At 42.8% G+C, this 24,503-nt stretch overlaps 1 protein-coding gene across 8 annotated transcripts in view; it reads right to left on the bottom strand.

Annotated features, from left to right (window-relative positions):
* Positions 1-24,503, bottom strand: part of frem1a (Fras1 related extracellular matrix 1a) — a 377,121-nt gene that overhangs the window by 169,825 nt on the left and 182,793 nt on the right. For 7 of the 8 annotated variants that reach the window (XM_072586891.1, XM_072586895.1, XM_072586892.1 and 4 more), the window contains 3 exons: positions 15,742-15,909; positions 11,496-11,704; positions 2,862-2,955 (listed from right to left, as the gene is read on the bottom strand). In XM_072586891.1, coding sequence (XP_072442992.1) covers positions 2,862-2,955; positions 11,496-11,704; positions 15,742-15,909 — 471 coding nt within the window. The remainder of the gene's footprint in view (positions 1-2,861; positions 2,956-11,495; positions 11,705-15,741; positions 15,910-24,503) is intronic. The other variant, XM_072586898.1, reaches the window with a different exon arrangement.

Here is a 24,503-nt window from a genome sequence, read left to right as displayed (position 1 = left end):
GGATTCAGAATTAGCTGGCTGACAGGAGGCAGAGAGTGGTTGTAGATGGAAAGTATTCTGCCTGGAGGTCAGTGTTGAGTGGGGTCCCTCAGGGCTCTGTACTTGGGCCTCTGCTCATTGTAGTTTTTTATAAATGACTTCGATGAGGCGGTTGAGGAGTGGTTTAGTAAATTTGCAGATGACACAAAAGTTGGAGGTGTTGATGATAGTAGGCTACTGCAGGCTGCAGCGTGACATAGACAGAATGCAGAGTTGGGCTGAGAAATGGCAGATCGAGTGCAACCTGGATAAATGTGAAGTGATGCATTTTGGAAGGTCAAACTCAAAGGCTGAAATGGGATTAAAGACAGGATTCTTGGCAGTGTGGAGGAACAGAGGGATCTGGGTATGCAAGTACATAGATCCCTCAAAGTTGCCACCCAAGTGAATAGGGTTTTTAAGAAGGCATATGGTGTTTTGGCTTTCATTAACAGGAGGATAGAGTTTAAGAGCAGTGAGGTTTTGCTGCAGCTCTACAAGTCCCTGGTGAGACCACACTTGGAATATTGTGTCCAGTTCTGGTTACCCTACTAGAGGAAAAATACAGAGGCTTTAAAGAGGGTGCAAAGAAGGTTTCAGAGAACACCTCTGAGACACCTGGACCAACCAACCCAACTACCCTGTGGCTCAACACTTCAACTCCCCCTCCCACTCCACCAAGGACATGCAGGTCCTTGGACTCCTCCATTGCCAGACCATAGCAACACGACGGCTGGAGGAAGAACGCCTCATCTTCCACCTAGGAACCCTCCAACCACAAGGGATGAACTCAGATTTCTCCAGTTTCCTCATTTCCCCTCCCCTCATCTTGTCTCAGTCCCAACCCTTGAACTCAGCACCACCTTCTGATCTCTCCGCACCCAACCCCACTCCGGCCTATCACCCTCACCTTATCAGCCTCACCTTAACCTCCTTCCACCTATCGCATTTCCAATGCCCCTCCCCCAAGTCCCTCCTCCCTACCTTTTATCTTAGCCTGCTTGGCACACTTTCCTCATTCCTGAAGAAGGGCTCATGCCCGAAACGTTGATTTCCTGCTCCTTGGATGCTGCCTGACCTGCTGCGCTTTTCCAGCAACACATTTTCAGCTCTGATCTCCAGCATCTGCAGTCCTCACTTCCTCCCTGCAAAGAAGGTTTACCAGGATGCTGCCTGGACTGGAGGGCTTGCCTTATGAAGAAAGGTTGAATAAGCTCGGACTTTTCTCTCTGGAGAGAAGGACGAAGAGAGGAGACTGATCGAGGTGTACAAAATAATGAGAGGAATGATAGAGTCAATAGCCAGAGACTTTTCACCAGGGCAGGATTGACTGGTACGAGAAGTCATAATTTGAAGATATTAGGAGGAAGATATAAAGGAGATGTCAGAAGTAGGTTCTTTATGCAGAGAGTTGTGAATGCATTTAGTGCATTACCAGCTGTGGTGGTGGAAGCAGAGTCATTAGGGACATTTAAGCGACTGCTGGACATGCACTAGGATAGCAGTGAGTTGAGGGGTGCATCGGTTAAGTTACTATATTTTCCATTAAAACTAAATCTTGGCACAACATCGTAGGCCAAAGGGCCTGTTCTGTGCTTTACTTTTCTATGTTCTACATTCCTTCCCATGTATCCACTCCCCACCTGCATGCACCTATCATTTTCCCACCTACCTTCCCCCCAGCCCCAGCCCCACCACCACCTCGTATTTATCTCTCATCCCTCACCACATGAAGGGCTTGTGCCCGAAAAGCCAACTCTCCTACTCCTCAGATGCTGCCTGACCTGCTGTGCTTTTCCGGCACCACCCTTTTCCATTCTGACACTCCATCATCTGCTGCCCTCATTTTCTCCTCTCTGCTGTTCTAATCATTATTGAACGTTATTGAAAGGCATAGGGAATTTATATTAATGTATGAGAACGTGTTTTTTTCAATACAGAAACTGGAAAGTTGTGGAAACAACATAAAAACTTTGTTTATCTTAAGAATAACTGCAAGCAACAGAATTGTTGAATCTTTTGCAAACAATGAACAAGACTGAGTACTGGAATTGTTTATAATGGAGTCAAAAGCTAGTTGTGGAAATTAATAATTAATACTGACTTCGGGAGGCCCAGGTACAAGTCCCACCTGCTCCAAATAACATCTCTCAACAGATAGATTGAAAAGTTAACATGAAGTAACTTGAGTAATGAAGTAAAGAAATAAAGAAACTATTAGCAACCATGATCGATCATTCTTCCCTGACAAAGAGAGACAGGAGTTTCAGTTTCAGAATAAGGGAGCATGACCAGTAAACTACTCAAGGGAACTTCACATGTTTTACATTGTCCTGGTGGGGAAACCAGAGTCATGTAATTAACTTTTCTTTATGATAGAAACAACCTACAGAACGATCTCAAACACAACCCAGTATGCCTTGCTCTGTCGAAGCACCCTATGGTTGGTATGTCCTTGTTTGCTATGATCTGCCTTTACAAAACCAAGTTTTTCACTGTACTTAGGTACATGTGACTAAAAAAAACCAAATCAATGGAGGAGGGTGGAATCCCTAAAAGCATGCAAGTGATAAAAATGAAGTTGAGCATATTAAAATTGCATGAACAGTGACTGTTGTCTATACACTCAGAAGGATTCAGTATTCTTTTGGTAGTATTGTGCAACAAGATTTTTGAACTTAAAGTTTGACTAATAAGCCGTTAAACCTCTTACCAAAAACATTAACAAAATAGCTAAAGCAGTCTCCCATGTTATTTAATATGAGGAGATTAAAAAACTCTCACAACGTTCCAGCTATCAGATCCCACTGCGTTTTAATTATTCTCAACATCTCCCCACTGACCTGGATTTGCAGTACACATTCAGCTGAATTTGAACCATCAGTGGCTGAAAAGGTGACTTCATCATGCCGTGTCTCAGAGTCATCATGATTGTAACTGTGAACACATAGACACATTCACCTATGGTTGTTATTGCCACAAAGTAAAGCTCAACACCAATGTAATGTATCCAGTCACTACCTAATGTGGAATAATGAGAAGTAACACTTAATGGATAGCCTGAAATCTGGAAGAGTGTTAGTAATGTCAAGAAGCAAATGCAAATTATTTAAATAAAGAGAATGTGACAATCCATGACACAACTGAAAGAATATGCAAATTACATAAGACCATTCCCACTTCAAAATTCATCTAATCAACCATTAGCTTCTCTGCCTGAGATCAAAACTGTACAGCTGCTACACTCAGGATACTAGCAATGGAGATCAAAGGGTTGAAGAGCTGAGAGAATCTGCAACATCAAGTATATTTCAATATATCGAATACCACAATTAAAATCTTTCCATTATTTTTCATTCAACTATTTTTCTCATTGGCTATAATTACAATTCTATAGAAAGTTTACAGTCACAAATGTGTGTAGTTATTTAAGCAACATAAAGTCTCAGATAGTGATGAAACAATCTTTGCCAAAATCCTAGCCTCCTGGCTCAATTCAATGTACCCTTGCTTAGTCAAATCAAACTGTATAATTCACAAGGTGTTCACTTCGTTTTGCTTTATACCACCCTTAATCCCACTTCCCTTTCCTACTCCCCAAATCCTTTTGTATCCCAGCTGGTTCAGTCCCATTCTCAGGTTCTAAAGCCCTCATATCTGGACATCTCCAGCATGTCATTTGAAACCACCACTTACTCCATCACCCTCTGTATCTAATACAAGCACCAACAGAGTCCAATTATTGCTCAGATTTATAAAATCAGTTGAGGGCACTACACAGAGTCATTCACAAAAGAACAAGCTAGCTGGAGCAGCTGCAGCACTTGCTTTTTCCCCATCTTAATTTATTTTAATATCTGGTTTACATTTTCAAAAAGTTGAATTTTAAACTCAGGAAAATATTTAACTTTGCCTTTCCTTACATTGATTGACAGGCATTCTGCTTTGAAACTGAGCATCCATTGTTTCCTTCCCAGAGAGCGGTCAATTGTTTGAAAAACTATGCCATTATTAATAAGCTGTATTGACAGATTGTGCCTTTGCTTCAACAGACATGGTTATCCAATTTGGTAACAAATCAGAAAGGCAAATTATTATCTAAAGAGAGAGGTGTAACAAGATTTGCGCACCCTTGTACACCAGCTGCTGAAAAGAAGCATGTAGGTGAGCAAATGGCATGTTGCCCTTCATTGCGACAGCAGCAAGGATGATGATGAAATTGTACAAGGCCTCAGTGGCACCACACTTGGAGTACTATGAACCATTATGTTCTACTTAACTCACCCAGGATTCTGACTTCAGATGTTCCAGCTATGGAGTGTGTGAAACAATGGTTTACCTGACTGATCCCTGGGATAGTGTTCTGTTTTTGCAGTGTAGTGCTCATCACGTTTACCTAAGAAGTGAATGATCCCTTGTTCAGAACCAGGCAGAGACAGTGGTGTTTCTTTCTTCAGGCAGCATGGCAGCTCAGTGATTAAAACTGCTACAGCATAGCACCAGGGACGTGGCATTCGATTCCACCATAAGGCAACTGTCTCCCTGTATCTGCGTGGGCTTTCTCTGGGTGCTACAGTTTCCTCCCATAGTCGAAAGATGTGCAGGTTAAGTGGATTGGCATTGCTAAATTGCCCATAGTGTCCAGGGTTGTGCTGGCTAGGTGATTAGCCATGGAAAATGCAGGGTTATAGGGACAGGGTAGGGGTATAGGTCTGGGTGGGATGCTTTTTGGAGTTTCAGTGATGGGTAGGGATTCTATGATTCTAGGGCAGGACTGATGTATGAAGAGAGATTGGATCAATTAACATTAAACTCACTGGCATTTAGAAGAATGAGGTGGGGATATCATAGAATCCCTACAGTTGTTTCGTCTACGTACTAGATAACATTTCAGTGAGCCTCCAGATGAAGCACTGCTGATAATTCCTGCTTTCTATTTATATGTTTGTGTTTCTTTGGGTTGGTATGTTCATTTCCTGTTCTTTTTCTCAGGGGGTGGTAAATGGGGTCCAAGTCAATGTGTTTGTTGATAGAGTTCCGGTTGCTCACTGAAGATGTTCCCTAATATGGTGACGAAACATCTAAAAATGAACCTTCCAGCTCAGCGAGCAAATCTACATCCAGAACCTCAACCTGAGCTACAAATCTTCTCAAAACTTACTAATCCCTACAGGCCATTTGGCCCAACAAGTCCACACTGACCCTCCAAAAGCAACTCACCCAGACCCATTCCTCTACCCTAATATTTTACATTTACTGCTGATTAATGTACCTAACTTACACATCCCTGAACATTATGGGCAATTTAGCATGGCCAATTCACGTAACCTCTTTGGATTGGGGGAAAATACCAGACCACCCGGACGAAATCCACACGGACAAGGGGACAATGTACAAACTCCACACAGCCTGTGGCTGGAATCGAAGCTCGGTCCCTGGCGCCATAAGGCAGCAGTGCTAACCACTCAGCCAATGTGAACCAATAGAAGACCCAAAATTCTAACAGGCCAAGATCTACGTAAATGCAGAAAGAATGTTCCCATTAACCAGGAAGTCAAGAACCATGGTAACAGTCTCAGGATACTTGGTAGAACACTTAGGAATGAGGTGAGAAGAGATTTCTTCATCAGAGTAGTGGCTGACGCCAAAATATTGAATATTTTGAAGAAGGAATTAGATATAGTTCTTAGGCATAAAGGAATCAGAGGGTATGGAGAGAAAGTGGGAAAAAGCCACTGAGTTGGATGATCAGCCATGATTATATTGAATGGCAGAGAAGGCTCAAGGAACTGAAGGGGCTACTCCTGGTTCTATTTTCAATATTTCTCTAGTGTGTCAGATAACAAGATTACAGGATTTTGTTTTATACATGTTAGAATGTGTTTTTTCTCTCAGTATCAAAGATAAGGAGGCTTTTTGCACGTGGTGACAAGTCCATTTCTTCCTCCTTCCCTCAAAAGAGATGTAAAATATTTTCAATTAATATATGGTCATAGAGGATAAATAAAGTGCAAAGAGGTAGCATGGATAATTTGAGGAGACATGAGCTGGCAGGGTGGCTAAGTGGTGAAGGAGGTGAAGGGCAAGGTTCAGAAGGTCATTAACCACTGATAGGGAGCTTGAATACAGATGTGGCTCTTCTCACTCGCTTGTCCCTGCACCACACTTCTCCCTCGTAACTTCAAACTCATAAACTGTACTGTAAAACCCACCCTGCTAGGAATCAAAAAATGGGTCAGAGATGCAGTCTGTATATTCTTAAGTCAACAGGTTAGGTTTATCCAAATCTATGAAAGATTTCGCTTTATAATTGAATGATATATGCTTCACCTTCTGCTCCCTCAACCCATCCTTCCACCTTCAATGATTTAAGCACATATACGCCTGGCCCTAAGAGCATCCTTGCAGTAACATTTCAATGTCAGTATGCCCTGAAATTTAGCTTTAAACTGAAGAATCATCATGAAAGTGGATTGAAAAAGAGGGACCTGCAAGGCAGGCATGGGTTGGATGCTAGCATCCTTGGACAGGTGTTAAAAAGTGCAGCAAGGCCTGATTGTTATTTTGTGGGGTCCAAGATGGTAGCTCAGAGGAGTAAGCAATGAGTTGAAGTTGCCAGGTACCCACTCTGACATTCATGCCAGGAATTGCTGTGTCTAAGTTTCCTCACGGGAAATGGTAGGATAGGAAGTGGAATGCTAATGAGACTGATGCCAAGCAATAAATTCCTTCTGCAGGCATTTCACCACTGCACAGCAAATATCTCATCTCGATGCTTGTGTGCCTTGGAAAATCCAATGAGCTGTTCCCAGTGTTGAGAAGAGACTCACTGGATCTCTCACAATATTATCCTAGATTTCATGCCCTTGTCATTCGGGCTCCTATAAAATTTAGCCTCTCAACTTTGAAATATAATTTGATTGTAATTTACGAACAAACTTGCATCAGTCCTGTAAGAGGCATTTGCTATTTACATTGATTCAGTCCACTAAGAAATGAACTGGTAATATTACCTCACCCCAGGCTTAACTGAACCTGCTTCTAGTTAATTTAATTCGGAGGTGCCGGTGTTAGACTGAGGTGTACAAAGTTAAAAATCACACAACTCCAGGTTATAGTCCAACAGGTTTATTTGGAAGCACTAGCTTTCAGAGCGCTGCTCCTTCATCAGGCGGTTTATAGCAGTTAAAGGGGTAGCAATAAGAGATTGGCCTAGTTATCAGGTAACAAAACCACCTAATGAAGGAACAGCTAGTGCTTTCAAATAAATCTGTTGGACTAGATCTCTTTGAAACCTGGTTCTGGAAGAAATCCTGTTTTGTTACCTGATAACTATACTAACCTCTTATTGGTGCCCTTCAACTGCTATGAAAAGGAAATTTGCCGCAAAATCCTACCATCAGTCAGGATGCACTCGCCTGCATCTGTTTCAGTGAAAAAGAACCTTCACTAGACACTGACTTTATGAAGCTGAAAATGTGTTGCTGGAAAAGTGCAGCAGGTCAGGCAGCATCCAAGGAACAGGAGAATCGACGTTTCGGGCATAAGCCCTTTTTCAGGAATGAGGAAAGTGTGTCCAGCAAGCTAAGATAAAAGGTAGGGAGGAGAGACTTGGGGGAGGGGCGTTGGGAATGCGATAGGTGGAGGGAGGTCAAGGTGAGGGTGATAGGCCGGAGTGGGGTGGGGGCGGAGAGGTCAGGAAGAAGATTAGGAAGGCGGTGCTGAGTTTGAGGGATTTGACTGAGACAAGGTGGGGGGAGGGGAAATGAGGAAACTGGAGAAATCTGAGTTCATCCCTTGTGGTTCGAGGGTTCCCAGGCGGAAGACAAGGCGCTCTTCCTCCAACTGTCGTGTTGCCATGGTTTGGCGATGGAGGAGTCCAAGGACCTGCATGTCCTTGGTGGAGTGGGAGGGGGAGTTGAAGTGTTGGGCTACGGGGTGGTTGGGTTGGTTGGTCCGGGTGTCCCAGAGGTGTTCTCTGAAACGTTCCGCAAGTAGGCGGCCTGTCTCCCTAATATAGAGGAGGCCACATCGGGTGCAGCGGATGCAATAGATAATGTGTGTGGAGGTGCAGGTGAATTTGTGATGGATATGGAAGTGTCCCTTGGGGCCTTGGAGGGAAGTAAGGGGGGAGGTGTGGGCGCAAGTTTTGCATTTCTTGCGGTTGTAGGGGAAGGTGCCGGGAGTGGAGGTTGGGTTGGTGGGGGGTGTGGACCTGACGAGGGAGTCATGGAGGGAGTGGTCTTTTCGGAACGCTGATAGGGGAGGGGAAGGAAATATATCCCTGGTAGTGGGGTCCGTTTGGAGGTGGCGGAAATGACGGCGGATGATACGCTGGACATGGAGGTTGGTGGCGTGGTAGGTGAGGACCAGTGGGGTTCTGTCCTGGTGGCGGTTGGAGGGGCGGGGCTCAAGGGCGGAGGAGCGGGAAGTGGAAGAGATGAGGTGGAGGGCACCGTCGACTATGTCTGGGGGGAAATTGCGGTCCTTGAAGAAGGAGGCCATCTGGGTGTTACGGTTTTGGAACTGGTCCTCCTGGGAGCAGATGCAGCGGAGACGAAGGAATTGGGAATATGGGATGGCGTTTTTACAGGGGGCGGGGTGGGAGGAGGTGTAGTCTAGGTAGCTGTGGGAGTCGGTCAGTTTATAGTAAATGTCCGTGTCAATTCGGTCACCCGAGATGGAAATGGAAAGATCTAGGAAGGGGAGGGAGGAGTCTGAGATGGTCCAGGTGAATTTGAGGTCAGGGTGAAAAGTGGATGAACTGCTCAATCTCCTCGTGGGCGCACGAGGCAGCGCCGATACAGTCATCGATGTAGCGGAGGAAAAGGTGGGGGGGTGGTGCCAGTGTAGCTGTGGAAGATGGACTGTTCCACATATCCTACAAAGAGGCAGGCATAGCTGGGGCCCATGTGGGTGCTCACTGACTTTATGAACTCAGATAAAACAAAGCCATATAACTTAAGGGCCATAGCGTTGATTTTTAGGTCATTCTGAATTCCATACTTCTCCTAAAAATTTTAAAAACTTAGATCCTTAGACAGTGAAAAGGGGGAAACAAAGCAACGGTCCTTATTCAGCCAGCTCATTCATGGCCTTCTTACGGTGTCACTGATTTCTTTTTCTCTCCCTATTGAGTAAGACCCCTCCCCTTCTACCTCCCAACCCTGTCCCTACTCCTCTGCCCTGCCCTCATGTCCCATCCACTATTTTGCCTCATTGACCCCCTTTTCCCTCCACTTTAACTCACTTTACTCTTTGTCTCATGCCCTTTCCACTTTGGCTTACACCCCTCCACTTTGACATCTAACTCATGCTCCTCTCCCCAGCATCCCATCCCTCCACTCTCTGTCTTTCACCCCACTCTGCCTCTGCCTCATATCTCATCCCTCATTGATAATCACAAGAATTACAAGGATGTTGCCAGGGTTGGAGGATTTGAGCTATAGGGAGAGGTTGAATAGGCTGGGGCTGTTTTCCCTGGAGTGTCGGAGGCTGAGGGGTGACCTTATAGAGGTTTATAAAATCATCCGGGCCATGGATAGGATAAATAGACAAAGTCTTTTCCTGGGGGTGGGGGAAGTCCAGAACTAGAGAGCAAGGTTTAGCGTGAGAGGGGAAAGATATATAAGAGACCTAATGGGCAACATTTTCACACTGAGGGTGGTACATGTATGAAATGTGCTGTCAGAGGAAGTGGTGGAGACAAGTATAATTGCAACATTTAAAAGGCATCTGACAGGTCATATGATTGGGAAGGGTTTGGAGGGATATGGGCTGGGTGCTGACAAGTGGGACTAGATTAGATTGGGATACGTTTGGCATGGATGAGTTGGACTATAAGGGTCTGTTTCCATGCTGTATATCTCTATGACTCAATGCAGATTTAATAGCCCAATATTTATTAATGCCAAAATTTGGGGGAATAAGAGTGATTGGGTAGCTTAATGATTTAAGATCAAGAAATACTGAAATATGCATCATCCTGAATGCCATTGTTTTAATTAGAGATTGTTTGCATTTGTTCCCAGGTTTTCCATCCAAAAGCTAGACTGAATATGAGTTGTTGTGGGGGAATTCTGGGGCAAAAGATCACAGCCATGGGACAGAGTGCACAGGGTGTGTAGGCAGTGAAGGGAATGTTTGCAGGAGAAATCATAGTGGGAGTTTATGGGATGAATGGAGGAATCATAGAAGGGTGAGTGATAAGGTTTTGGGGATGTTGAGAGTTGCAGAGAAATCATGGTTGCAGTGAGGTCAGGGTAATGTTCACAATTGACCATAGGAAGACTTGGGATTAGGCTGAATAATGGATGGTGGCATAGTTTGACTCTACAGAGCTGTGACTGGAGGAAAGACTTTGAACAATCCTGACCCACAAGCAGTGCTATAAATGCATGTACCTTCTGTTCTGCCTGACAGCCTACAGTGTGGAAGAACACATCTGATTGCAGGAAATTTAAAGCTTTTTAAAGAGGGAAGCCTTATTTGAAACATTCATAGTCTCCTGAAAGCAAATTGATCACCCCTCCCTTGTCCAGAATTTGTCTAAATTAGAAGTGGACAGTTTCAAGGCAGGGTGACACCAAATGTGAAATTGTCAAGATTTTACCTTCCTACATTACTCAAGCCATCCTCTAATGGAATTTCAAAATTATCTCCAATGTGACATACTGACAGTTTCTGTAAAATGAGGTACCATGCAGAACAAACAATATTTGTGCTGTCTTACATGGGTAAAATTTTTAATAAAGCACTTCAACCAAGACTGCTTCTTATGAAAAAGAAGTGGGCAAATACCTTTTATTAGCCGTTATTCTAATCAGATAAATGGGCTGCAAATGAAAGGAAAATATTTTCTTTGCAGTGATGATGTAAAATGATTAACCATACACATTTTCTCTCTTTATTTGCTTTTCTCTCCAACATTCCCAGGATCTTCTCTTGTCATCTCTTTTACTTCAACTCTTTTAGGTCCTCTGCTCTCACTAATCATTGTCCCAAACTTTCAGTGATCTTCAACCTTCCCACTCACCTACTGCCACCTCAGGCATGGCTCTATATCTTGCATGGCATCCTCCAGATTTCCTGTCAAAAGAAACCTTACCACTACCTCCTTAATAACAGAAACTCCAATTCCCCAATCCTACTCTCCCTCTCACCTTTCTACTCAGCACTACTGCTCTCCTATTCTCCCTGCAAATTTATTATCAGGTACTCCATTGACTCTGTCAGCTTGCATGGTTTTGCAGCTGGGCTTAGGAGACTTCCTAATCATTGATCAGCCTCACACCAGGCAAAAAGTTATATGTTTTAGATCAGCGTTATGGACTAACTTTAAACTTTTGTTGCCAAATATGAAAGGAAATTAAAACCATTTCAATTTTCCTCAATGTATTTCTGCCAAAAATACCTCTGATCATTGCTGTCCAATAAAATTGATAATGGGCCATCACACAACAGCAAAGATATCTCACCTAATTTTTAACTGCCCAAGGTCTTCTAGATTGAAGGTGTCCCCTTCAATCATGGGATCACCATCCACTTTGACTACTCCATGTACTGGTTGTTTCTGAAGCACAATCTTGATCTGGTGATCTTTTGTGTCCACATCCATCACCAGAATATGATCCACTGTAATCTGACCTACACCTCCTTCCTCAACATCCAATTGCTTTGTCAAGATCTGAAATAAAATGGAAAAGCCATTTTTCATTTTCATTACTTGCTTGCAGAGTAAGAAGAAACTATTATCTGACATTTCCAAGGTGATCCTCCAATAGGAGAACAGCTAAATCAGACAAAGAAATAAAGAAATGACATGGGGTGAAATATGTGGGTAATCTCAGAGTTACACCTGGAGAATCTAGGGGAAATTTAAGGTTAATTAGTTAACAGTAAGAGACAATGCATATTCTCCATGTAGCCAATTGAGCTGTTATATTCTAGCCCAATTATGTTATGTTATAACTCACAATCCACTCAATTTAACTCTTACATTATATTTGAGGTTCTGTTATTTACGTACAACACTCAAAACTCATTGTGACCATATCATCCACTGATGCATAACGTGGGGATATTTTCCAGGAGGCAGTGAATAAAACAGCTTTTTTTTGGTCATTACTTTAATTCATTCATGGGATGTGAACATCATTAGCTGGGTCAGCATTTAATGCCGATCCCTAATTGCCCTTGTGAAGATGCTGGTCAGATGCCTTCTTGAACTGCTGCAGTCAAGCTGGTGCAACTACTCCCACAGTGCCATTGGAAGGGAGTTCTGCGATTTTGATGTAGCAACACTGAAGGAGCAGTGATATATTTCCAGTTCAGAATAATGTGTGGGCTTGCAAATATGGGCATTCTTACATGTGTGCTGCCCTTCTCCTCTAAATGTCAGTATTCATTGGATTGCAAGGGGATGTCTAAGGAGGCATGATGAATTTCTGTAGTCCATGTTGTAGATGGTGCACACTTCTACAACTGAGTGTCATTGATGGAGAGTGAACTTTTGTGGATGTGATGTCAATCGCACCATCTGCTTTGTCCTTAATGATATTGAGCTTCTTGATTATTCACTCATCTAGGCAAGTGGGGAATATTCCATTACAGTCCTGACTTGTAGATGGTGGTCTGGCTTGGGAGAGACAGGAAGTAAGTTACTCCTTGCAGCCTCTGACCTGCTCTTGTAGCCAATTGCATTTTATAGCTTATCCAGTTCAGTTTCTGGTCAATTGTAAGCCTCAAGATATTAAGTGGGGGATTCAGCAATGGTAACATTGATAATAGTTAGATTCACCCTTGTTGGAGATGGTCATTGCCTGGTACTTGATTGTTTGTATGTAACTTGCCACTCATCAGCCCAAATCTGTTTTTTTTTCCAGGTCCTGCAGCATGTGAACATGTATTGCTTCAGTACCTGAAGAATCATTAATGGCATTGTTCATTGTGCAGTCATTGAAAAACACGCCCATTTCTGAACTTAAGATAGGGAAGGATAATTGATTAAGTAACTGAAGACGATTAGGTTCAGGATTCTACCCTTAGGAATTCCGGCAGAGACATCTTGGAGCTGACATGACAGATCTCCAATAACCTCAACTCTCTACCTCCGCATAATAAAAAAAGAATTGTGGATGCTGGAGATTTGAAACAAAAATAAAAGTTGGTGGAGAAACTCAAAGTTAACGTTTCAAGTTCCTTGACTGAAATCATCTTCCGTTCTGCCAGGTATGACTCCAACCAGCATATAGATTTCTCTCCAATTCCATTGACTGTAATTTTGCTAGGGATCTTTGATGCCGTATTGGTCAAAGGCGACCTTGATGTCAAGAGTAGTTGGTCTCATTTCCCCTCTGAAGTTCAGCTCTTTTGTTCCATACTTGAATTAAGGCTGTCATGTGGATTTTGAATGAATCAATGATTCTTAAGACAAAGCTCCATACAATGATTGATGATATAATGAAATGCAGTATTGTTGCCAAGTGTTGCAAAACACACAACCTGCATTACTCATTATAACAGTCCTTATAATAATTTTCAGCTGTAAAGAGTCAAGTGAAAACCTCAAGCAATACAAGTTGGTCAATGTTTAAACAAAAAAAGTTAAATTTATTTTATTTTGGATTTAGTTTTAATAATCTTCCTCAGTACAGTTCTATTATATCACGATGCCATGTGTTGAACAAAGCTGGATAATTTATCATAAATATTATTTTAAAATTGACTTGACTTAATATCCTCAATCCCATTTTTTCAGTAAGTCTATATTCTCATGTACCAGTGGAAAGAGGAAGCTAACAGTTTAAGAAATTTAGCATAACTGAGTTTGCCTTAGCCAGATCTTTTAAGAATATTCATTTAGGAACAATGTTCCCATTTTTCATTTGTGCGTTCTTACCTGCACATATCACCATCTCCATCCAGAATTTGAACAACAGAAACAAAAGATGTATGGGTTGAATCATTGATTCACAGAATCTCTACAGTGTGGGAAGCAGGTTATTCAGCTCATCAAGTCCACATTAATCGTCTGAAGAACATCCCATCCTACCCCTGTATTCCAACAAGCCAGGCCATCCCTAGATACTATTGGCAATTTAGCATGGCTAATCTACCTAACTCTTTGGACTGTGGGAGGAAACCAGAACATCCAGGTGAAATCCACACAAACATGGTGAGTACGTGCAAACTCCACACAGAGAGTTGTCCGAGAGTGGATAACTACCATCCACAGCATGATGCACTGTTGCACTGTATGGTCAGTAATCCAAAACTTAATTTATGTGGTAATTTTCACCAAACTCAACATGATAGTAACTGTGTTGATATCTCCTGACACAGCTAGCTGATGACGGACTAGTGAAGTTGTCCATTTAATCACTGCTCTTTTAATAGTTGCACAAATACTTTCTGCCAGTATAGAAATTGGAATGTGTTTATGTTGTAACAGGAGTAGTGAGACTACACAACTAGTTCGAGGAGAAAGTGAGGACTGCAGATGCTGGAGATCAGAGCTGAAAATGTGTTACTGGAAAAGCGCAGCAGGTCAGGCAGCATCCAAGGAACAGGAGAATCAATGTTCCGGGCTTGAGCATGACCGAAACGTGAGTTCTCCTGCTCCTTGGATGCTGCCTGACCTGCTGCGCTTTTCCAGCAACACATTTTCAGTACACAACTAGCTCATCAGGTCAGCAGTAGCTGTAAAGAAAGAGAAAAACAAAAATTAATGTTTTGACTCAAACATGACTTGGCACAACTGATTAGCACTGCTGCATTCACACAGCCAGAGACCCAGGTTTGATTCACCCCTGGGCAAATTTGCACATTTTCCTCATGTCTGCCTGGGTTTCTGCCAGATGCTCCAGTTTCCTCCCACAGTCCAAAGATATGCAGGTTCAGTGGATTGGCTGTGTTAAATTGCCCATAGTGTCCAGGGATATATAGGTTAGATGGATTAACTATAGTAAATGCAGGGTTATGGGTTAGGGTAGAGGGTGAGTCGGATGGGATGCTCTTTGGAGGGTTGGTGAGGACTCGAAGGGCTAAATGGCCTCTTTCCACACTATAAGGATTCTATGATTCTATGACTGTTCCATAGTTCAGATAAAATGTTATATTCTAAATAAAACATCAATTCTGTACCTATCTTTCCAGAAATGCTGCCAGATCTGCTGAGTTTCTCTCACACTTTGTCTTTAATCCTGATCTTCAGTGTAGGTAACGCACTTACACAATCAGTTTATATCTCTTCAATGAACCAATAAGCAGAGAAGAAAAAGACAAATCTAGTCAACATTCACATCTTTTCACTTGCCTTCAAAGTGGGGTCAAGTTCTTATTGGTCTGTTGTTATCAATGAAGGGGTGACAATTGAAAAAGTGTAACCAGGAAAGACCTCAAATGCCACCTTTTGGAGAACCTTATGTTAGACACAGGCAATAGGTCAGTTTGAAACTAGTTTTATGTGGTCCTGGGCAATAATCCACTGAGGTCCACAAAACTAATCTTTGAATGCAGTATTCTAAAACTCTGATCTGCACAGTTATTTGCTGACAATTGAGTCAATCCAATACTAGAAGGCTCAATTTATTGACCTTTGTGTTCACAACAGCTTACTAGTATTGAGATCACTGTATCAAAATTATGGCAATTAGCGAGAATAATTTATAAAATGGCAAAAGAGACCCAGTAACTTCAACATACTTTCATGTGGTTGCCTACCTCTGGTGCTTGATTGTCAACTGGGAGAACTGTAATATTGAAGCAAAGGCCAATTAATGTGCCACCATGTTGATTACTGACTGAAAAGAGAAATTGAACGTGCTGTGGATCTGGCCCAATATCCTGTATAGGAGGCATGTATGCCACTTTCAGATAGTTTACCGCATGCTGAAACACAGTAAAATAGAACATGTTACGTATCACAAAAGTGGGAGGCAGCAAAATAATGATAAATCATTAGTATTATTTAAAGCCCTCTGGTTCACCTTATAAAGCCATAAGAATCATAGGTTGCACAGCATGGAAACAGACCCTTCGGTCCAACTTGTACATGCTGACCATAGAGTCATGGAGATGTACAGCACAGAAACAGACACTTCAGTCCAACCTGTCCATGCCGATCAGATATCCCAACCCAATCTAGTCCCATCTGCCAGCACCTGACCCATATCCCTCCAAACCCTTCCTATTCGTATACCCATCCAGATGCCTTTTAAATGTTCCAATTGTACCAGTCTCCACCACTTCCTCTGGCATCTCATTCCATACACGTACGTACCACCCTCTGTGTAAAAAGGTTGCCCCTCAGGTCTCCTTTATATCTTTCCCCTCACCCTAAACCTATGCCCTCTAGTTCTGGACTCCCCCAGCCCAGGGAAAATACTTTGTTTATTTATCCTATCCATGTCCCTCATGATTTTATAAACCTCTGTAAGGTCACCCCTCAGCCAGGGAAAACAGCCCTAGCCTAGTCAACCTCTCCTTATGCTCAAATCCTTCAACCCTGGCAACATCCTTGTAAATCTTACAGATATCCTAAATTAATCTAGTCCCATTTGGCAACATTTGGTCCACATCCCTCTAAATCCTTCCCATTCATGTACTCATCCAGATGTCATTTAAATGTTGTAATTGTACACAACTCCACCACTTTCTCTGCCAGTTCATTCCATACATGCACCATCCTCTGTGTGAAAATGTTGTCCCTGAGGTCCCTTTTATATCATTTCCCCCTCATCTTAAACCTATGCCCTCTAGTTTTGAACATCTATGCCATGGGGAAAAAGACCTTGTTCTATCCATGCCTCTGATGATTTTATAACCTCTACAAAGACACCTCTCAGCCTCCAATGCTCCAGGGAAAGTAGTCCCAGCCTATTCAGCCTCTCCCTACAGCTCAAATCCTTGTAAGTCTTTTCTGCATCCTTTCAAGTTTAACAGCATCATTTCTTTTGCAGGAAAACCAGAATTGAATGCAGTATTCTAAAAGTGCCCATAAAATGGCATTCCAATTCCTATACTCAAATCGCCAATCAATAAAGGCAAGTGAACCAAATTCCTACTTCACTACCCTGTCTACCTGCAACTCTACCTTCAAGGAGCAATGTCCCTGCACCCTAAGGTCTCTTTGTTCACTAACACTCCCCAGGACCCTACCATAGAGTATACAACTCCAGCTTTGATAATCTTTCTAAAGCCTTTTTGGTTTTAGGGGTGTCAAACACAGAAATCAGAAACAGACAGGAGTTGCAATGATGATAGGGGAAGGAAAAGAAACATATCTGAGTATGTTGAAATGATAAAGAAAATATATATATATATATATATATCATTCGACTAAGTTAATGAGATTTGAGATGAAGTACTAGAGTTAGAAGGAAACAAGAGTTGTGCACCAGAAAGGGAAACTGTTGACAGGTGGACAGAAAGATAATAAAGAGTGCCTAAAAGACAAAGATGGAAAGGATTTTTCAGAAGAGATGCAGTATATGGACAAAATACATAAACTGTGATGATCCAAATCGTGGAATTGCTCAGAATTGAGACAAATAATGGGTTAAAAATTGCAACAGGTAAAGAAAGGTTTGAAATTTTTACAAAGGAAAGGATCTAAGTATAAATTACAAGTAATAATTTTGGCACATGCCTGTATCTAGTGACACTTGAGTCTAACAAACCATATGCCTGTGTCTGTTTCCATAGCTAGTTTCTCCTGAAACAGCTCATAGTTTATTACCAGAAGTTGTAACTTGAAGAGCATCATTCCACATCAAGCATGGCTGATCAGGAGACTCTCCCACTCCTACCACCTGCTGAAGGCAAATCAAGATGATTTACAAGTTGGTAATAAACCTGCATGGCCACATCATTCTGTGGTCACCAAGTTCTGGAGTGGGTCTTGAACCTAGACCTCCTGGCTCAAAGGCAGAAGGGCACCTCACTAAGCCACAAAGGTTCCTGAAATAACAACAGAACACCTGAATACCCTTGGAGGAATGGAATGAGCAATGATGGAAAATTGTAATCAAATATGTGTGAAAGGACACATTCCACAGAACTTAAGACATTCATTATTTGTTACCTAAGAAACCTCTTACATTACTGAACAATCCTTTTCAAATTCTAAACTGAGTGAGCCTTCTCATTGCAGCTTTTTTCATTTGTTCATTTTGTGGGATGTGGGCGTCACTGGCTGGCCAGCATTCATTGCCTGTCCCTAGTTGCCCTTGAGAAAATGGTGGTGAGCTGCTTTCTTGAACCATTGCAGTCCACCTGTCCACAATGCCATTAGGGAAGGAATTCCAGAACTCTGACCCAGCAACAGTGAAGGAATAATATATTTCCAAGTCAGGATGGTGAGTGGCTTGGAGGGGAGCTTGAAGGTTCTGGTGTTCCCATATATCTGCTGCCTTTATCCTTCTGGATGGAAGTAGTCATTGATTTGGAAGGTGCTGTGTGAGGATCTTTGGTGAATTTATGCAGTCCATCTTGTAGCTAGTACACTGCTGCCACTGAGCATCAGTGGAAGAGGGAGTGAACGCAGTGCCAATCAAGTGGACTGCTTTCTTCTAGATGGTGACAAGCTTCTTGAGTATCGTTTGGGGTGCTCTCATCCAGGCAAGTGGGGTGTATTCCATCACAATCCTGGCTTGGGCCTTATCGATGGTGGACAGACTTTGGGGAGTCATGAGATGAGTTATTCCCCGCAGTATTCCCAGCATCTGACCTGTTCTTGTAGCCATTATGTTTATGTGGTGAGCCCAGTTAAGTTTCTGATCAATGAAATCTCCCAGGATGTTGATAGTGGGAGATTCAGTGAAGGTAACACCATTAAATGGCAAAGTGGGGTGGTTAGATTTTCTCTTATTAGTGATGGTCATAGCCTGGCATTTGCGTAGTATGAATGTTAGTTGCCACTTGTCAGTCCAAGTCTGCCCCCATCAAACTCATTTCATCCTACCTCGGCTCTGTTCTCTCACCCTTGGTCGAAGCACTTCCTACCTACACTAGGGGAACACAAACCACAATCGACCTCCTCAGAACCTTCAAGTTCCCTGGACCCCAGTACTTCATCTTCACAATGTATTTGCAGTCGTTATACATGTCCATAGCCCACAATGACAGCCTGCAGACCCTGAGCTTTTTCCTCTCCAACAAACCCATCCCAGTCCCTCACCAGGAATACCTTCCTTCATCTCACCAAATTAGTCCTTACCCTCAATAGCCTTTCCATTGATTCCTCCCACTTTCTCCAAATCCACGGGATGGCCATGGGCACTCGCTGGGCCTCTTTATTGGTCGTGGTGAACAGCGCGTACACTGCTACTGTTCCCCAACTCTTCCACTGTTACATGGATGACTGCATCAGTGCTACATCCTGCACCCAGGCTGAACTTCATTGACTTCGCCCACAACTTCCACCTTGCCCTCAAATTCACCTGTACACCTCCCCCCCTTTCTTGACATATCTGTTTTCATCCCCAGCAAGTTTACAATCTGATATTTACTATAAACCCATATCCCCCGTTTTTACCTGGTCTACACATCCTCCCACCCTCTATCCTACAAAAACTCCATCTCATTTTCTCAATTCCTCAGTTTCCATTGCATTTGCTCTGATGAGGGGATGTTCCACTCTCACACATCCAAGATGTCCTCCTATTTCCAATAACATTCTTTACCCCCACCGCATCTCCTCCATTCCCTGCTCCACTGCTCTAAATCCCCACCACCCCACATAATGAAGATAGGGTTTGCCTTGTCCTCACTTTTCACCAGACCAGCCTCCACATCCAACGTATCATCCCCAAATACTTCCAATTAGACCCGACCACTCAGAACACCTTCTCCTCCCCATCCCTCTCTGTTGTCTGCAAGGAACTTTCCCTTCACAACTCCCTGGTTTGCGCCACACTCCCTACCAACCATTCCCACCCCCAGTACCTTTCCCTGTAACCGAAAAAGGTGCAACACCTTCCCATACACCACCTCCCTTACCCCCATCCAGGGCCCCAAACAATCCTTCCAGGTGAGACACAGGTTCACCTGTATCTCCTCCAATCTAATGAACTGCATCCGGTGCTCCCGATGTGGTCCTCTCTACATTGGCAAGACCAAACATAGACTAGGTGACAGTTTCACTGAATGTTGTTGGTTGGCCCTAAACGACTAGCCTGACCCCCACACCACCACTCCCCCACTCCCGTCACAGCTGTTATGAATCCAGATAAAATAATAGTGAGTTGAAAAGAATGCATTGTTCCCTTTAAGACAGAAAGTGCTATTCCCAGCTCAAGGTACAACAAATGCTAACAGTATGTAGAGCATCTGGGATATAGGCTATTCCAAGGTAGACACATGTAATAATTAAAGAAGGTGTTCGGTATGGTTTCCTTTATTGGAGTTGGGAGGTCATGTTGTGGTAGTACAGGACGTTGATTCGGAATATTGTGTGCAATCCTGGTTTTCTTCCTATTGGAAAGATATTGTGAAACTTGAAAGGTTCAGAAAGGATTTGCAAGGATGTTGCCAGGGTTGGAGGATTTGAGCTATAGGGAGAGGTTGGGGCTGTTTTCCCTGCAATGTCGGAGGTTAACGGGTGACATTATAGACGTCTATGAAATCATGAAAGGCTTGGATAGGATAAATAGACAAGGTCTTTTCCCTGGGATAGGGAGTCCAGAACTAGAGGGCATAGGCTTAGGGTGAGAGGGGAAAGATATAAAAGAGACCTATGGGACAACTTTTTTCACGCCGACGATGTTACTTATATGGAATGAGCTGTCAGAGGAAGTGGTGGAGGCTGGTGTAATTGCAACATTTAAAAGGCTTCTGGCTGTGTATATGAATAGGAAGGTTTTGGAGAGATATGAGCCAGCTGCTGTAAAATGGGACTAGATTAATTTAGACCTAGATTAGGTCTGGTCGACATGGATGAGGTGGACCAAAAATGTGTTTCCATTCTATAATTCTCTATGACTCTCTGACTATTAAGTGGATACCTAAGCTTTGGTTACTGTTTTGACAACATTTCAAATCTGACCAATTGTTTTAAACCAAACACTTAGCCCTTCAAAGCTAATCGAATTTTAAATCTGATGATGTTGACAGCCTGAAACCAACACTAGAATTTCAGGTTTAATCAGGGTTATTAAAAACAAGTGTTTTTGGAAATCATTGAAGAGAAACTGCCACAGAAAGGGAGCCACTAGCCCTGTCCTGCTCTGAAAGAAATCTCAAAGTATTCTCAATTAAAGGTACCAGGGAATTTTATACAAAAATATACTCAGTAAAAAAAATCTTAGAAGACGACCCAGAGAGAAGACATCAGAATTGGAAGGATGGAAGGAAACAGCAGGTTTAGAAGACCAAAAGGAAGATGGCACAGGGAGATTGTAAGGACTTTGAGAGATTAAGTTAATTTAATGTTTAGAAATTGTGTTTTGGAGCAGCATTTCTATAGAGTTGTGGTCAGATAGTGATTAGTTAAGAAAAAGGGGCTCAGGTTTGTTAATAGTTTTTAGATCATAAAAGATCATAGAATCCCTACAGTGTGGAAGCAGGCCCTTTGGCCCAACAAGTTCACACAGCCCCTCCGAAGAGTAACCCACCCAAACCCATTCCCCTACCATATATTTACCCCTAACCAATGCAGTTAATCTATACATCTCTGAACTCTATGGGTAACTTAGCAAGGCCAATTCATCAAGTCTGGACATCTTTGGATTTTTGTTTAGTGTTCACTGTTAGAGTTTAGGAAAATAAATTGTTATTTTTTTCTTCTTTGGGGAATCAGGGGTTTTCTTTCACTTAGTCATATTTTTCACAGATTACTAGGTGAGGCGAGCTTCTCTGGGTGTTTAGTTTTAAGAGCTTCGACCTCTGGTTCGTAACACCGCCCATTTCAATTCCCACCACGCCTCCTCCGATATGTCCATCCTCATTCTCCTCCCTTGCTGCAGTAAATCAGATCGCATATTGGAGGAATAATACCTCATCTTCCACCTGGGCAACTGTCTTTACAAAGGGTTTCCTAATTTCATATAACCTTGCCACCCATCCCTCAGCTCACATTCCAGCCCGGTCTCCTCGCTTCCATTCCCACTTCCTGATCCTTCCTTCCAGCTACCAAGCGGATTCACTCCTCCCATCGACCAACCAGGTTTCAACACAGTCCTCACTAGCTTCACTATCTCCCCACCCACAACTTCAACCCATGTCCAGCCCTTACTCTTCTCCTCACCTCCTTGACCTGACCATACCTGTCTACCTTCCTTCCCACCTATCTGCTCAATCCTTCCCACTGAACAATCACAATAACCTACAGGCGTCAACATATCGCTATTACACCTATCGCTATCACATCTATCTTTCCCCCAGCCCCATCCCCTCCCTCTATTTATTTCTGAGTTCCATTCCCCCTCGCCAACACTGATGAAGGATCTTGACCCAAACATCAACTTCTCCATCTCCTGATGCTGCCTGGCTTGCTGCGCTCTTCCAGCCTCCTGTTTGTCTACTTTGGATTCCAGTATCTGCAGCTTTTTTTTGTCTCTAACCAAGCCTGGATATTGTCCAGATATTGTTGTAATTGGACATGGACTGCTTCAGTGTCTGAGAAGTCACAAATCATACTGAATATTGTGCAATCAAGGCGAACATCCCCACTTCTGACCTTATGATGGAGGGAAGGTCATTGATGAAGCGGCTGAAGATAATTGGGTCGAAGACACTACCCTGAGGAACTCCTGCAGAGATGTCCCAGAGCAGAGATAACTGACATCCAACAACCACGACCATCTTCCTGTATGTCAGATACGACTCTAACCACCAGACTGTTTTCCCCTGATATCCATTGATTCCAGTTTTGCTAAAGCTCCTTGATGCCACATTCAGTTGAATGCAGTCTTGGTATCAAATGCAGTCACTCTCACTTCACCTCTGAAATTCAGCTCTTTTGTCCACATTTGAAATCAGGATGTAATGAGGTCAGGAGCTGAGTGGCCCTGGCAGAACTCAAACTGGGCATCACTGAGCAGATTATTACTGAACAGGTGCTGCTTGATAGTACTGTTGGTAACACCCTCTGTCACTTTACTGATGAGCAAGAGTAGACTGATGAGGCGATAATTGTCCTGCTTTTTATGTACAGGACATACTTGGGTAATTTTCCACATTGTCGCATAGATGCCAGTGTTGTAACTGAAACAGCTTGCTGAGGGGAACAGCAAGTTCTGGAGCACAGGTCTTCAGGGGTATTACTAGAATGTTGTAGCCTTTGCAGTCTCCAGGGCCTCCAACCATTTCTTGATATCATGTGGAGTGAATTGAATTGGCTGAAGACTGATATCCGGAATGCTCAGGACCACTGGAGGATGCCGAGCTGGAACATCCACTCTGCACTTCTGGCTGAAGATTGCTGTAAAAGCTTCAGCCTTGTCTTTTTCACTGATGTGCTACGCTCTTCCATCATTGAGGATGGGGATATTTGTAGAGCATCCTCCTCCAGTGAGTTGTTTAATCGTCCGCCACCATTCATAACTGGATGTGGCAGGATTACAGAGCTTAGATCTGATCCTTTGGCTGTGGGATCCTTTAGCCTTGTCTATCACTTGCTGCAAATGCTGTTTGGCATGCAGATAGTCATTTTGGTGGCTTCATGAGGTTGACACTTCATCTTAAGGTATGCCTGAAACTGTTCCGAGAATGCCCTCCTGCACTCTCCATTGAACCAGGGTTGATCCCCTGGCTTGATGGTAGTAGTTGAGTGGGGGAAATGCTGTGCCATAAGTTTAGATTGTGCTGGAGTGGAGTGATCTTGAAAACCATAACTTAAGCACACTTGAAGTTGAAATAGATAAACCCAGTCTGGATTTACATCTGAGGTAAGAATGAGAGGAAATATTTAACCTAAGAATAATTGTTAAAAAAAATCTGGAAGCAAATCAGAACAATCACATCAGTTTCACAGACAATGAAAACCATTCAATAAGCCTCACCATCAAAAGTTAATGGACATGTTGCTGAAAAGGACATTGGCAGTAAAGTTGTAGGATTGATTCAGAGCCTAGGCCCGGACAAAATAATGAGAATCAGACTTGAAAAGAAACAATCAAGTAAAGATAAGAGTATAACAAGTTTGTACTGTCAGAATTATTCAATATGTCTACAGGGAGTCGGATGTACTTTCAGGAGTAAGAGTTGGATATATGAACATAATCTTGTGATATACTGATGACACAATGCTACTGGCAGAATCAAGAGAGATGCTTCAGAATATCATAGATCAAATACAATCTTAACAATTACAATCTGGATTAAATCTGAACAATGAAAATTCATAAACTATAGTCATTAAAAATAAGACATTAGAAGAAATGAGAGCGAGGACTGAAGTGGATGGTGTCACACTGGACCAGGTAGATATGGTTGTCTTCTTTGGACAAATTATATGAAAAGGGAACAGACATAATACAGAAGTT

The sequence above is a fragment of the Chiloscyllium punctatum genome, chromosome 2, assembly GCF_047496795.1.
Source record: "Chiloscyllium punctatum isolate Juve2018m chromosome 2, sChiPun1.3, whole genome shotgun sequence".
In the NCBI taxonomy this organism is placed as follows: Eukaryota; Metazoa; Chordata; class Chondrichthyes; order Orectolobiformes; family Hemiscylliidae; genus Chiloscyllium; species Chiloscyllium punctatum.
Note: the sequence above shows the minus strand (reverse complement) of the source record. Positions and strands in the feature narration are given on the sequence as shown.